At 40.9% G+C, this 15092-nt stretch overlaps 1 protein-coding gene across 1 annotated transcript in view; it reads left to right on the top strand.

The window, feature by feature from the left end:
- FAXC (failed axon connections homolog, metaxin like GST domain containing) overlaps positions 1-15092 on the top strand; it is a 55052-nt gene that overhangs the window by 8657 nt on the left and 31303 nt on the right. Inside the window, exon 2 of the mRNA XM_073626983.1 lies at positions 8350-8485. Coding sequence (XP_073483084.1) covers positions 8350-8485 — 136 coding nt within the window. The remainder of the gene's footprint in view (positions 1-8349; positions 8486-15092) is intronic.

Below are 15092 nucleotides of genomic sequence, written 5' to 3'. Positions count from 1 at the left end.
TAGAGCTTTTTTTTTGGTGGTATTTGATCACCGCTGGGTTTTTTATTGTTAATATATAAACAAAAAATGCCCCCCAATATTTTCTACTTTATTATAAAACATATCAAGTTTTTTCATACATTTACATCAAAATGTATTCTGCTTTCTGCTACATATCTTTGGTTAAATAAATCCCACATCTAACGCTGCGATTAATTGGACGCTGTAGTATTGGAAACAGTAGTATTGTTCTGATCGTAATCAAGAGACTGCTCCACACAGACACTACACTAGTAATCTTAGTTTGCAACTGTCCCTGATTTGGGGAGACTGTCCCTGATTTGCGGAGACTGTCCCTGATTTGGAACAATGTCCCTCTGTCCCCCTTTCCTCCTCATATGTCCCTCATTTTGGTCTGATCTATATAGTTGCATATAAAATGCACTATTTAACTTTCAAAAAGTGTTTCCCAGTGCTAAACCATTCATCCAGTTTCTACATTTCAGCATTGCATACATTTCAATAGCCAGTATAAAGAAATAGTAGTGGTAAAAAAAAAAAAAAAAAAAAAAAAACACTTGTGAGTTTAACTAATCAGTTCCAGCCGATCAGCAGTGGTAAACACTGTGTCTCTGATCCAAGATGGAGGGCTGTGCTGTCAGGACCAGCATGGAATCCAGGCAACCGGAAGTGACGTCAGAGTGGGCGGAAGTGACTCTGACGTCACTTCCGGTTGCCTGGATTTCATGTGAGGGCTGTTGTTACCAGGACACCAGGGAACATACTGTCTGATCTATATAGTTGCATATAAAATGCACTATTTAGCTTTCAAAAAGTGTTTCACAGTGCTATAACATTCATCCAGTTTCTAGATTTCAGCATTGCATACATTTCAAAAGCCAGTATAAAGAAATAGTAGTGGTAAAAAAAAAAAAAAAAGCACTTGTGAGTTTAACTAATCATTTTTTTGTATAATTCTCCTTTAAGGGGGTGTGGTGGGGGTGTGTCCTATGCTTACATACTTTTGCTAATAGGAGTCCCTCGTTCCCATCTCAAAAAGTTGGGAGGTATGGAACACCATCCCCACTGTCAAACATGGAGGTGGAAACATTATGCTTTGGGGATGTTTTTCTGCTAAGGGGACAGGACAACTTCACAGAATCAAAGGGACGATGGACGGGGCCATGTACCATCACATTTTGGGTGAGAATCTCCTCCTTCCCTCAGCCAGGGAGGTATGCTAGTAATGGCGGTGATCAGTGACTTATATTGTAACTGTGATAGTGTGGCAGGCAATCTGACATTAACTGATACTGGCTGGGAGGGACACTAACTGACTCACTGACATCGCTAGTGACACTAACACAGTGATCAGTGATAATAATGTATACTGTTACTGTACTAATGACACTGGCTGGGTGACAGGGCAATCAAGAGGGTTAACTGAGGAAAGCAATGAAGGGGTTAAATGTGCCTAACGAGTGTATGCAAGAGTATATGTGCTGCTTATACTCACACAGAATCTTGGCTTCTTTCCCTGAACGAAAACAGCTCAGGAAGAAACCGGGCAGATTCTGTGTGTTCTGTTTACAAACACACAGAGGTCTGTGCTGTGATTGGCCATAGCCGATTAGCAGGTATACAGCCAAAATCATTGGCTATAACCTGATGACAGACTTGTGTTGTGACCAATCACATCACAGACTAGCTGTGGGCCCACACAGCACGCCAGAAAACCAATAATTAAGCCACGACATAGCTTAGCCTAGAGCTGCCACCTGCCCGCAGTAAATGTACTGTCAGTGGGTGGCAAGGGCAAGTGGTCAAACTAAGTGGAATATTGGAACAATGGAAAAAAAATAATAGAAAAAATACAAGGTGTATGTAAATCCAAACCTTTTTTTTTTCTTTATTTTAAATAAATTTTGGATTGAAAATGACAGTGGTGGTCAGCTTTCGTAACCCAAAGGCCGTACATAATATTCAGTGTATTGTAGCAGAAAGCAGTCACAGACCACGGATATGCAACAGGAGATGCCTAAAGCCCAACTCCATGCACATAAAAACAATCCTTTGCAGTGAGCATGCACTGCAAATGTTTATAGCTTCTTTTGTCCAGGGGAGAGGTGAAAAAATATTACTTACTTGATCATCCCCTCCCCCGGGTGGTTCTCCCCCATGATGCGGCGGTGGACTGTCCCTTGGCATCCTCACGTCCAGCAAAGGGCTTTAGACCCTGCTCTTGTCTTGATGAGTTCAGGATGCTGGACTCCCTCTGTCAGAACATAATACCGTGGAACCTTGGATTACAAGCATAATCCTTTCCAGGAGAATGCTTGTAATCCAAAGCACTCACATATCAAAGCGAGTTTCCCCATAGAAACCAATGGAAATTAAGATAATTTGTTCTGCATTGACTTCTATTGCATGCAATAGCGCATGTGGCCAGAGGTGGGGGGGCACTGGAGAGCCTCAGAAATACTCGGGGACAGCTCAGTGGAACTCGGGAAAAGCTCGGAAACACTCAGGAACGAGTATTTCCGAGTGATTTTGAGTATTTCCGAATGGCTCCGAACCGTTCCGAGTGTCTCCGGCGCCCCTGCACCTCTGGCCAAATGTGGTACTGCACACCCCATTAGCTTGAATTCTGCTCGTTTTGCGAGACAACACTCGCAAACTGAGTCAGGATTTTAAAAAAAAGTTGCTCGTCTTTCAAAATGCTCGTTAAGCGCGTTACTCGTTAACCAAGGTTCCACTGTAGTTCAGCGGGGGAGATCACTGTACCAACATCGCATAGTACACCGAGCTCTTCAGTTTTTTGTTTTTTTTTTTGTTCGGCCCGCTGGGTTGAACGAAAAAAAAAAAACTAATAGTGTGAACTAGGCTTTAGACTAAGTTATGTATCTGTGTTTTGACCTTGGGTACAGGTAATTACACAATTATCAGATCTACCATTATTTTAATAATTGTGGAGCGTAAGAAAAACTGTTTTTTCTGAGTTTCAGAGTTTCTGATTCCGTTCATTGGTAATTGTGGAGGCTTTTCTTAAAGCAATGTTAAACTCAGAACCAAAAATGTAATATATTGCAGTTTACCAGTCATCACATATGGTGGCTGCATTGGTTTTTCTTTTTTTTAGGCTTTTTTCCTTTATTTTCATCTGATGATCAGGCCAGTAACAATCCTCCTGTATTAGGGTGCCTACACTCTGGATGAAGGAGCAATAGAGACACCTTTGGACAGCACCATTGTAAGTCTAGGGGGACGGAAATATTATATGGACTAGCAGATTTAGATACACTAACAGACTGAAGCCATACTCCAGTTAACACTTTTTAAGCAGTTACAGCAACAGTTTCTTTGCCTTTTGGGATAAAGGTTTTACAAAAAGCTGATCATTGTAAGCACCCTGTCTGTGTTAAATGGTTCGTCTCAACCCCCTAACTACTACAGCTGCACGATAGCTTGTTCTGATGAAAATCAACAGACTTACTGGCTGGATCACTAGGTGAAAATAAAAAAAGAAAACCTAAAAAGGGAAGGTAAGCCAGTCATCACATCTAAGAAAAGGTAAGCTACAATATAATGTTTGCTTTTGGGTTTAATACCAATACATATTTATTAAAGCATATCTAAACCCAAATACAATAATGTTATATATTGCAGCTTTCCAAGCCTTAGACGTGATGGCCACATTAGTATTCTTTTTCCTGGCTTTTTACCCTTTATTTTCAACTTTTGATATTGCCCCTCCCCTAGGGTGAAAACACACAGTCACTACTGTATCTTTGGAGGAGCAGCAATAGGCTGCTTGCCTGGAAAAAATGGATGAATGGCTGCACACTTCGGAAAGATGCCAAAATCTTTATTGTAGTGACCCACAAATAAAAGCATATCCAGCACAGCGATCACCAGGAGATAAAAATGGTAACGCGTTTCATGCAGATAACAGTGTTAGGGTGTTATGATCAAGCGCTGTTATCTGCATGAAACGCGTTAACATTTTTATCTGGTGCTCGCTGTGCTGTATGTGCTTTTATTTGTTGATCACTGCAATAAAGATTTTGGCATTCTTCCAGAGTATGCAACCATTCATCCATTTTTCCTTGTTGATCTCGGAGGCGAGCCGGGCAGGCATCTCTGCTTTGGAAGCAACCCTAAACTTGCAGCACTCACACCTTGAGCGGTGTTTCCTCATCATTGGACTAGGCTGCTTGCATATAATATATATGTGTAGTTCACAAAAGGTAGCTTGGAAAGCTTATAACATTGTACTGAAAATAGAAAACTAATGCAGCTACTATATTTAAAGACTAGTAAAGTGCAATACATTACATTTTTGGTATTAGGTTTAGATACTTTAAGTGTATGCCTATTCCCACCAGTAGGCTTTGACTTTCTTCCACCAATGCCCTGTACCAAAGTAGTTTGTCCATGTATGACAGGGGTCGGCAGCCCACGGGAGTTAACTTTCTACATTACACAACAGGTGATTGGTTGCCGGGCGATCCTAGCAACCAATTACCAGCCTGTTAATGTGAAAAGTTAAACAGCAGTTCCCGCCCCCATCCAGCCCTGTGATATCAATCTCTGCTTTTCTCGCTGTACACCTGTGTAAGGTAGGAGAGTTCTACCTGCACAGTGTGAGTGTGTGTGTGTTAGTGTAGGACAATATGGGGGGAGGGGACAGAGGACAATATGGGGGGAGGGGACAGAGGACACTATGGGGGGGGGGACAGAGGACACTATGGGGGGGGACAGAGGACACTATGGGGGGGACAGAGGACACTATGGGGGGAGGGGACAGAGGACACTATGGGGGGTATATTTGGCTTCTTTGACATGTAATTGACTCAGTTGACCTATAGTTGAGCAGGGCCAGATTTTCATCCCTAAAACCTATAGGTAGAGATTTTAGGGGGACCAAATTAACATCTCCGTGCAAGAACCTCTTCTACAAAAAACATTTTCTTCCATTTTTCTTGGTTTTATCCTGGTGTACAAGTTGGGGAAAAATGTGTATGTGGAGAGATATAGAGCAGAATTGACCATCACACTTGAGGTAGATGGCTTGGGGGGGGGGGGGGTTCAAGTGAAGTGGTGGAGTGATTCCAAAACACTGTAGAGCAACACCTCTCAATAGACTGAAGATTCTGTATGGTAATAGAAAAAGACAGCAGAGGATGCATCTGAGTGTAGCAGTATAAAAACAAATTTATTCACATGACAACTGGCAACGTAGAAGACAATGTAGTGATGCCAGGCATATACTGTACAGTACGTGTAGAAATGTTGTTCAGAGTCACCTTTCGGGGATGGACCTTCACAGAACAGGATGACCTTTCCTAGGGCAGTGGTGGATTTAGACCTTGGGGGGCTCAGGGCACACTTTCATTTTGGGGGCCCCTCAATATAGAAATTAAATGATATGACAAATAAAAAAGTGAACTGAAATGAATGATAAACCCAATTTGATCTAAAAAAAAAAATATATAAGCTAGGTTCCAAAGAAGACATGTCTGATTTTTTTCTAAATATTATTAACTGTAAGGCCCCTTTCACATGGGTGGACTGATCGGGTCAACCTGTCAGTTTTTTGGCGGATCCGATTGGACCATCCGTTGCCTTCTATGGAGTGATGGGTGTCAATGGACATGTGTCCATTGACACCCGCTGACATTCGTTCGGATAGCCGACGGGCGCGAACGGACAGGGCAGTCCGTTTACATCCGACCGCCCATAGAGGACAGGCTGTGTCTGTTTACCCTCTGCATAAGCGGAGCGGACATGGACAAGCCATCCGCCTGCTCAGTGGGGATCGGCGGACAGATTCTCTGGTGAGCAGGTGGATTCCTGGTGGAGTCTGCCCCATGTGAAAGGGGCCTAAGAATACACATTACACCGGTAATTGGAACTGGCGAGTCATACGTCACAGTTATGCATCACACTACAATATTTACAAAAAGTTTTTCTTCCTTCACTTAGCATCTGCAAAATCTTTACCTATCTCATCAAACTGTATCATCCTGAGAATCCTGCTCTCAACATCCAATAGGCACAGAGCACTTAGTCTTTCATGGGTCGTCATGGTTCTCAGATAATTCTTTATCAGTGCTAATTTGCTAAACGACCTTTCTCCTAAACAACTAGTGACCATCATACTCAAATACATATTTTAAGAGCTACATTAACACCTGGGAAGGTATCCGTAAGCCCTTCATTATGTAAGAAAAACTACCGGTTGAGATGTGAGAGAGAGTGAGACATGACTAGAGCTTGGCAAGGCTGTAAACTGGACAATTTCCTCAATGGACACACTACTGACGTCTCGAGGGAGGGTTCCCTCTGGCAGGGGGGCTCAGGGCAATTGTCCCTTTTGCACCCTTCTAAACTGTGCTTTGAGGGATTTCAGCACCTGAGACTAATGCAAAAGGAGACACCCTGGGGGCAGCAGACTAAGTGTAGTAATAGGTGAATGAAAAGCAAGCTATGTAAATAGCAACTCACAGAAGTAAAGGGTCAAGAGCCTTATAACATCCCAATTGGGGTTCAGCTGTCACTGGAGCCTATGGATGTGGATGGGAAACCTGGAGAGCACTGGAAGACCACAAGATGGCCGATGGTGGGGAGAATGTGGCTCAGGAAGTGATGTCACATGCGTGGTTACGCGTTTCGAGGCACAGCTGCCCTCCAGAGTTCCCATCTACATCCATTGGCCCCAGTGACAGCTGAACCCCTCTCAGGTCTCCTATATATAGATGATTAATGAACGATGGACTCATGTGAAGTTGAAGACCCACATCTTAAAAGGCTCTGAACCTTTTACTTACTGTATGTGAGTTTCTATTTATATAACTTGCTTTTCATTCACCTATTGCTAAACTTTGTCTGCTGCCCCTGGTGGTGTCTACTTTGCATTACAGTCACAGGTGCTGCAATCCCTCCAGAAGCTGACCCTGAATGACATTTCTACATGTATATGCCTGACATCAAAACATTGTCTTGTAAGTTGCCAATTGTTGTGTGAATAAATATGTTTTTATACTGCTACACTCAGATGTGTAATATACAGAGTAAAGGCACCACATTGTCACCGCTGTCTGCACATGCCTACTGTGTATATTTGTAAATCCAGCCACATAGCTGGCGTATATTGCTATTGCTATTTAGTAGTCAACTTGATATGATTTTTAGCTGTGTTCATAACTGAATTGAGCTGACCATAGAAGAGTTTTTTTTTTTTTTTTTCTTTGAAAGAAAATGATTCTATTCCCCATTCCACACACTCCCCGCTGAACAGGCAGATGGCTGGTCTGTGTCCACTCCGCTTATGCCCTCTCCCCTCTATATCCTTTTAAACCCGACTGTCATCTGATTTACTAGATGGAAGGGGAACCATCTGTCTGTTTTTAGCGGATCGAGTTGGATGTTGTCGGATGTAAACGGACACACGTCCTCTGCCCCCCAAATCTCCAAATTCCTTTTTGATTTGACTTTCTGTTAAAGGGTGGCTACATTTGTTCTCCATGGTCCCACTGTATGTAGGAACATAGCCACCTCTCTTGCTTGCTCCTGAGATAGACTATGGAATACGGGATTCGAAGTGTGTGTAGAGCAATGCAAATGACCAAAACGAAGGTGCGCTGATCGGGGAAGTGAGGGGGGAAAGGAGAGGATCGGGAGCTCACGGAGGATGTTACATGGAAGCAGAGAGTAAAAAATGATTTAATGAAAATTAGATTACAGGAGTGGAGGTATATAGACTATATTTGGAGAATAAGGATATTGTTTAGTGTTACTTTAAGTCGCTTGGCTTACATGGATATTTTTTTTTTTTTGTAAAGCAGCATTTAAAAGGCATTTTTCTGTTGAACGGATTTAAAATAATGTTTGATTCTATCATAAATAAAATAATAACATAGTTACATAGTTAGTCAGGTTGAAAAAAATACACAAGTCCATCTAGTTCAACCCTAAAAAACAAATAAATAAAAATAAAAAATATCATACAATCCTATACCCACAGTTGATCCAGAGAAAGGCGAAAAAAATCCCCCATCTTTAATTTAAGAAAAGACGGGGGGATTTACTAGAACTAGTGCACACAGAATCTGGTGCAGCTTTACGTAGAAATCAGCTTCCAGGTTTTATTGCCAAAGCTTAATTGAACAAGCTGAAGTTAGACTCTGATCGGTTACCATGCACAGCTGCACCAGATTCTGTTTGCTCCAGTTTTAGTATGTCTCCCCTACAATTGCAGCTTTAAAATAACAGCTTCATTTAATTTAATTTCTGTAAAAGGTGAAGATTCATAATTAATAATGTAATAATTAATACTAATACTTACTATGCGTCTGTGTTTGTTTGCAGGAAAGAGCAAGAAGTTGATTCCAAAGATGCCATTATTTTACACCAGTTTTCACGGCCTAACAATGGTGTCCCAAGTTTATCTCCATTCTGTCTGAAAATGGAAACTTACCTAAGAATGGCTGACTTACCATATCAGGTAAATTGCAAAGCTAATGTAATGTATCCTTAAGTTAAGATTACTTGCTTTTTATACATACGTTATAGTTAGATATAAACTGCACAAGCAGTTAAAGATCACTAAGTAATAATCACTATAGAAACAAAGGGGTGTATCTTCTTCCCCCACTCGTTGACACAATAATAAAAAAAGCCCTGGCCTCCTGGCCACGTCATTCATTCACAGTGTTCTGTGAAAACTACAAGTCCCGACAACATTTGCGGCTGTCACCTTGTAGTTCTCACTGAACTACCAGGGTGCTATTGAGCGCTTTAGTCATTCATTGAGTCATTGTGTAACTGCCTGCATATCGGAGGTATGGGCACAGGGACGGCCCGTCCATTAAAGGTGCACAGGTGCGCCCTCCCCGTCCATCGTCGCCTCCCCTATGCATGCATCCGGCTTTCAGGACATCGGTGCATGAATTTCAATGGGGAGAGGCTGGTTTTTTGAAGCACCAATTAGAGCCAGAGGCTCTAATAGGCTTCAATATAGAGATAATATAGAGAGTGCGCTCTCAGTCCACTCAGGTGTGTTACAACAGCAAATGAATATTTGCTGTTGTAACATTGATCATCCTCCCAGCCAATCAGGAAGCTGGTTTTGACACAGGTCACCTGATTGGCTGAAAGGACAGGCGATCCTATTGGACGCCTAGGAGGAGGGAGGAGCTGGAAGCCGCCATGTATGAGAGGACTTGGAGCCGAACCGCTGCACCACGCTGCCTGCCACCCGCCACGATGGGGTAAGTACCGGACCGACCAGCAAACAGGGCGGGGGAGGGGACGGGTGTGGTTGTTTGCTGCCCCGTCTCCCCCCCCAAAAAAAACCCCCAGCCGCCACTGATGGGCAGACATCTAAAGAGACAGTATGCAGGACCGCAGGGTTTCCAACTTCCCGCTGCATTTTTTACTGACAAAACATGGAAAATTTACTGTCGGAGCACATTTGTTACTGACAACCTGAAAAAGGACAGAACTCCTATTGAAAACTAACAAAATCAAAATTTAAACAGTGTGAAAACAGTATAAACACTGTCAATACCCATAAGAAGTAATTTGCCTGATTTAAAAAGTCAACACAGCATGACAGATTATCAGCCCCTGATATTTACTGACAGTTCACAGATTTTTACAAACTGACAGTAAATTTACTGATGGTTGGCAACCCTACAGCATCGTGATATTACAATCCCCTAACAAAAAAACAAAAAAAATTCATATTCATTTACCTGCAAAAGAATGTGCATTTATTATTTTTTTGTAAAGGTGGACTTATCCTATAATTGAACCAGCTACCAGTTCCTAGGAGATACTACCATGCTACCAGCACATTCCATCTGCACCTAAAAATTGATCAAAAAATAAACTCAATAAGAACAATATGTAAACAAAGTATAACCAATATGTATCCTATAAAAAAGATGCAAACCATAATTCCTATTCAAACCTTAAGGCATTAAAGTGTCAAGAAGCGCAATCCATTTTACTTCTGTCTGTTTCATTTTACTTCCCATTGTTTTCATTTTAACTTTCTTTTGAAAGAGTTACTAAACCCGGGACCCTGCATTCACTTTATCTGGTCTCCCACAGTACACTGAACATGGAAATGCAGTTATTTAAGTAAATATAAACTGCTAAATACCTTTTCTCATCAGCAGTATATACAGTATCTCACAAAAGTGAGTACACCCCTAACATTTTTGTAAATATTTTATTATATATACTTTTCATGTGACAACACTGAAGAAATGACACTTTGCTACAATGTAAAGTAGTGAGTGTACAGCTTGTATAACAGTGTAAATTTGCTGTGCCCTCAAAGTAACTCAACACACAGCCATTAATGTCTAAACCACTGGCAACAAAAGTGAGTACACCCCTAAGTGAAAATGTCCAAATTGGGCCCAATTAGCCATTTTCCCTCCCCAGTGTCATGTGACTCATTAGTGTTACAAGGTCTCAGGTGTGAATGGGGAGCAGGTGTGTTAAATTTGGTGTTATCGCTCTCACTCTCTCATACTGGTCATTGAAAGTTCAACATGGCACCTCACGGAAAAGAACTCTCTGAGGATCTGAAAAAAAGAATTGTTGCTCTACATAAAGATGGCCTAGGCTATAAGAAGATTGCCAAGACCCTGAAACTGAGCTGCAGCACGGTGGCCAAGACCATACAGCGGTTTAACAGAACAGGCCTCGTCATGGTCAACCAAGGAAGTTGAATGCACGTGCTCAGTGTCATATCTAGAGGTTGTCTTTGGGAAATAGAGGTGCTAAGTGGAGTCAATATTTAATCAATTCACAAGGAAATATTGAATGTAGCTAATGCTGATACTATTTTTCAGCAGCTGCACTTTTAGCTTTCTGTTGGCATTGAGATATATGAATACTGTGCAAAAAAATTGTCTTCTCCATGCACACTGTGCCCACTTGACTCTAAATCTGCTCTCCTTAGGAAATAAAACTCCTAGGTTGCAGGAGGTCTATAACATGCTTGTTGACAAAAAGAATTGAACTTCACCACTCCTCCATTACTGGCACGGAAGGGCTATAATTAACACATCTTCTTCGTCTTTTTTTTTTTACAGTGTGCCTCGGAGACGAGAAAAAAATATCATAGTGTTCAGTGTAAACGTCGAACAACACTTCACCTACATAGGTTGTACAAACCACTCACATATGATGTATTTTTTTTTTTGACCCCAAAAAACAGCTGTACAAACCCACCAAGACAACTTCCTACATGCTCTTTGCAGTGCTGTTCTCTTAGAAACAGCGGTCTAACAGTCAGGAGAAGAGCACTACAAGGAGCATGTGGGAAGTTGTTTTGCAGGACATTTTTTGCAATTTTGCACAGTTATTTTTTCGGGTCACCATTTTTCTACACCACATGTGAGTGATCTGTATGTATAGTGAGCACTATATTTTTTTTCTCTGAGTCACGCTGTATAAAAGTATGATGTGGCAATTATAACCCTTTCAAGATGGTACTGCTGTTGGTGTGGAGGATTGGTGAAGCTGTATCCTTTTATCAACAAGCGTATTATAAACCTCCTGCAATCTAAGAGGTTATGGACTTAGGTGAGTTGATTTGGAGTCAAGTGGGCACAGTATACATGGAGAAGACAATTTTTTAGGGAGCGCGTTTATAGATTATTGCACTGAAGATTACAGTATCGCCATTTTATACATTTTGGACTATGGTTTGAGCATTTGAAGGACATTGATATGTTGTTGATCATTTTTGGGAGGAGCATATTTTGTTCACGGTAGAAATAGTTTTATTAGCGCTGCACTATATTTTGGTATTTATTACTTGTTAATGGCGTAAATCACTTGTTAGTGCTGGCTTACAAATTTTTTGGTTAGATAATTTTTCATCTTTACAATAAGACTGAGTATTATGAAGTCATCTATGCTGTCCATATACAAAATGATTAGGTTGTAGTACATATAATCCCCATCAGTACTTCTATGGATGGGAATTATATGTACTACAATTTAATCACTTTGATGGGAACAGGATTATATGTACCACAACATTATCTTATGACACAGCTCTTTCTTCATGGTCCTAAGATCTACTGTAATTAATTTGGCAGAACATTTTAGCAATAGACTGGAATTATATAAAGAAATACAATTATGAGACACAGATCTCACAATTATACAATCACTAGGTATTGGTATGTTATATACACAGGCTCCTATAATTAAGAAACATCTGCTAGTATTATAAAATACTGTGACCTGATTTATGAGCCGTATTTATATATTGCCATAGCACATTGATATACTGGGTTCATCTTTTCACCTAGAGTTGAGAGATAGACATTAAAAAAAGGCATTGGGCAGTATTTTACCCATAAACTTTTATGCCATGTACACACGGGCGGACTTTTCGGCATCAAAGGTCCGACGGTCTTTCCGACGGACTTTCGATGGACTTTTGGCAGACTTCTGATGGACTTTCGAACGAACGGACTTGCCTACACATGATCACACCAAAGTCCGACGGGTTTGTACGTGATGACGTACGACTGGACTAAAATAAGGAAGTTCATAGCCAGTAGCCAATAGCTGCCCTAGTGTCAGTTTTCGTCCATCGGACTAGCATTCAGACGAACGGATTTTTCTCTCGGACTCAAATCCGTCGGAAAGATTTGAAACATGTTTTAAATCTAAAGTCCGTCTGATTTTCAACTGAAAAAGTCCGCTGCAGGTCCGTTGAAGCCCACACACAGTCGGATTGTCCGACGGATTCGTTCCGTCGGACCAGTCTAGTCAACAGGTCCGCCCGTGTGTACACGGCATTAGCCTTACTGGTTAGGCCATTATGAAGCCAGAATGTATTGGCCTCTCAATTCTGCTGGGTCCCCTACACAAGTCCTGCTATAAAAAAAAAAAAATGGAGAGATCAGATAAATACACAGATCAGATCAATTTATAAGAGCTGTTTTTACCTGTATGTTTGTATGTATGTCCATTTACAGTGCCCTGCCAGACAGAAGAACCAGACTGGTGCCCTAATGTTTGTTTTTACTATTGTTAAATTATACAACTAGGTCTGCCTGTGGCTTAAAGGTGAGGGAGTAGCAGCAAACTGATCTCACTTATAGTTCAGTCTAATTTCTTCTCTTGTTACGCATGTTCCCTGTTATCACTTAAGCACTGGAGCTCAACTGATTGTCTCTGTGTGCTGCTTCTCTTTCTTCCAGTCTGAGCTTGGTTGTACGAGGAAGCCAAAGCCAAATTTACCCTTTAAAAATTAAAAGCACTCAGAATTTAGTGTAAGGCTCCATGCACACTAGCATTTTAAGCTAAAAAAAACTGCTGGTAATAGCTTTTTGTTTTAGCATTTTAGGAGCGTTAGCGTTTTATTAGCATTTTTACAGTTCCTTTAAAAAAAAAAAAAAAGGGGGGGGGGGGGGAAGCTCAAAAATGCTATTAGTAGCGTTTAGGAGTGTCTGACAGCATTTAGGAGCGTTTCTGCTGGAAAAACGCTCCAAGAAACGCTACAAAAACAATTATTATTAATTTTTATAATATGTAAAACAAAATTATCATGTATTAATATCATATTTTTTCTTTTTTCTTTCTATACACCTAAAGCTGTGAAAAAATGTATGTTTTTATGGTTATTAGATAAAGCGTCCCCCCTTTTTCCTGATGAAGCTACACAGGCGAAACATGTTGAATATTGTGGATGCACTAGTTCATTGTATGTGACTACAGTTTGTTTCACTGTCAATAATAGGCAAATGTGTATGTACCTATGACTGTGCTTTACACTGTATTCTCTACTTTTTATGATTTTTTTGTAATAAACTAATTAACTTTTTAGACTCTTGGTATACATGTTTTTTTCTTTATACAAAATGTACCCTCAAAGTCCCCTATCCCTTCTTTTTGATGTTTCCTACAAAAACAATTGTTTTTTCTGCTGCTAGACATTGAAGCTCACAAAAACTCTAATAGCCTAAAGTAGTGTATTGGGATGCCTGCCTTTACACGCACATGACCTTTAATGGGATCCCAGTCTTAGTCTGTAGGGTTTAATATTGAATTGGCCCACCCTTTGCAACTAAAACAGCTTCAACGCTGGCTGACTCCGCTCTAATTTATCCCAAAACGTGTTCTATCGGGTTGAGGTCAGGACTTTGTGCAGGCCAGTCAAGTCCCTTTACCCCAAATTTGCTCATCCATGTTTTTATGGACCTTGCTTTGTGCACTTGTTCAAATCATTTGCTGGAGGGGGGATTATGGTGTGGGGTTGTTTTTTCAGGGGGTTTGGGCTTGACCCCTTAGTTCCAGTGAAGGGAACTCTAGAGGCATCAGCATACCAAGACATTTTGGACAATATCACGCTCCCAACTTTGTGGGAACAGTTTGGAGATGGCCCCTTCCGGTTCCTACATGACTGCGAACCAGTGCACAAAGCAAGGTCCATAAAGACATGGATGAGCGAGTTTGGGATGGAGAAACTTGACTGGCATACACAGAGTCCTGACCTCAACCCAATAGAACACCTTTCTGTGAGCCAGGCCTTCTCGTCCAACATCAGTGCCTGAACTAACAAATGCGCTTCTGGAAGAATGGTCAAACATTATCATAGACACACTCCTAAACCTTGTGGACAGCTTTGAAGAAGAGTTAAAGCATTTGTAGCTGGAAAAGGTGGGCAAAATAATATTGAACCCTGCAGACTAAGACTGGGATGCCATTAAAGTTCATGGGCCCAATATTTTTGGTAATATAGTGTAAGTACCTGAGATAAATAAATAAATAAGGAATGACAGAATTTAAATACTAAGCAGATACACATAGGAAAGCAAGCAGGAATCAGACCTGAAGCCAGTAGGAGCCTGAGGGACATGTTTATAGACCTGTACCTAGAAGTACTATTATTGGACATTTGTTTATCTTTGAATAACAATTGTCCTTAAAATCGCAAGCAGAATGGATAAACAAGGTTATGTACGTGGCTTGTATACAGATTACTTTTGCTTTTAGAGACACATACTCTTCATCTTACTCTGAAAATCATCTTCTTTAAGCTCAGCTAATACCATAAATATAAAAATAGG

This window comes from Aquarana catesbeiana, linkage group LG04 (genome assembly GCF_042186555.1).
Source record: "Aquarana catesbeiana isolate 2022-GZ linkage group LG04, ASM4218655v1, whole genome shotgun sequence".
NCBI lineage: Eukaryota > Metazoa > Chordata > Amphibia > Anura > Ranidae > Aquarana > Aquarana catesbeiana.
Note: the sequence above shows the minus strand (reverse complement) of the source record. Positions and strands in the feature narration are given on the sequence as shown.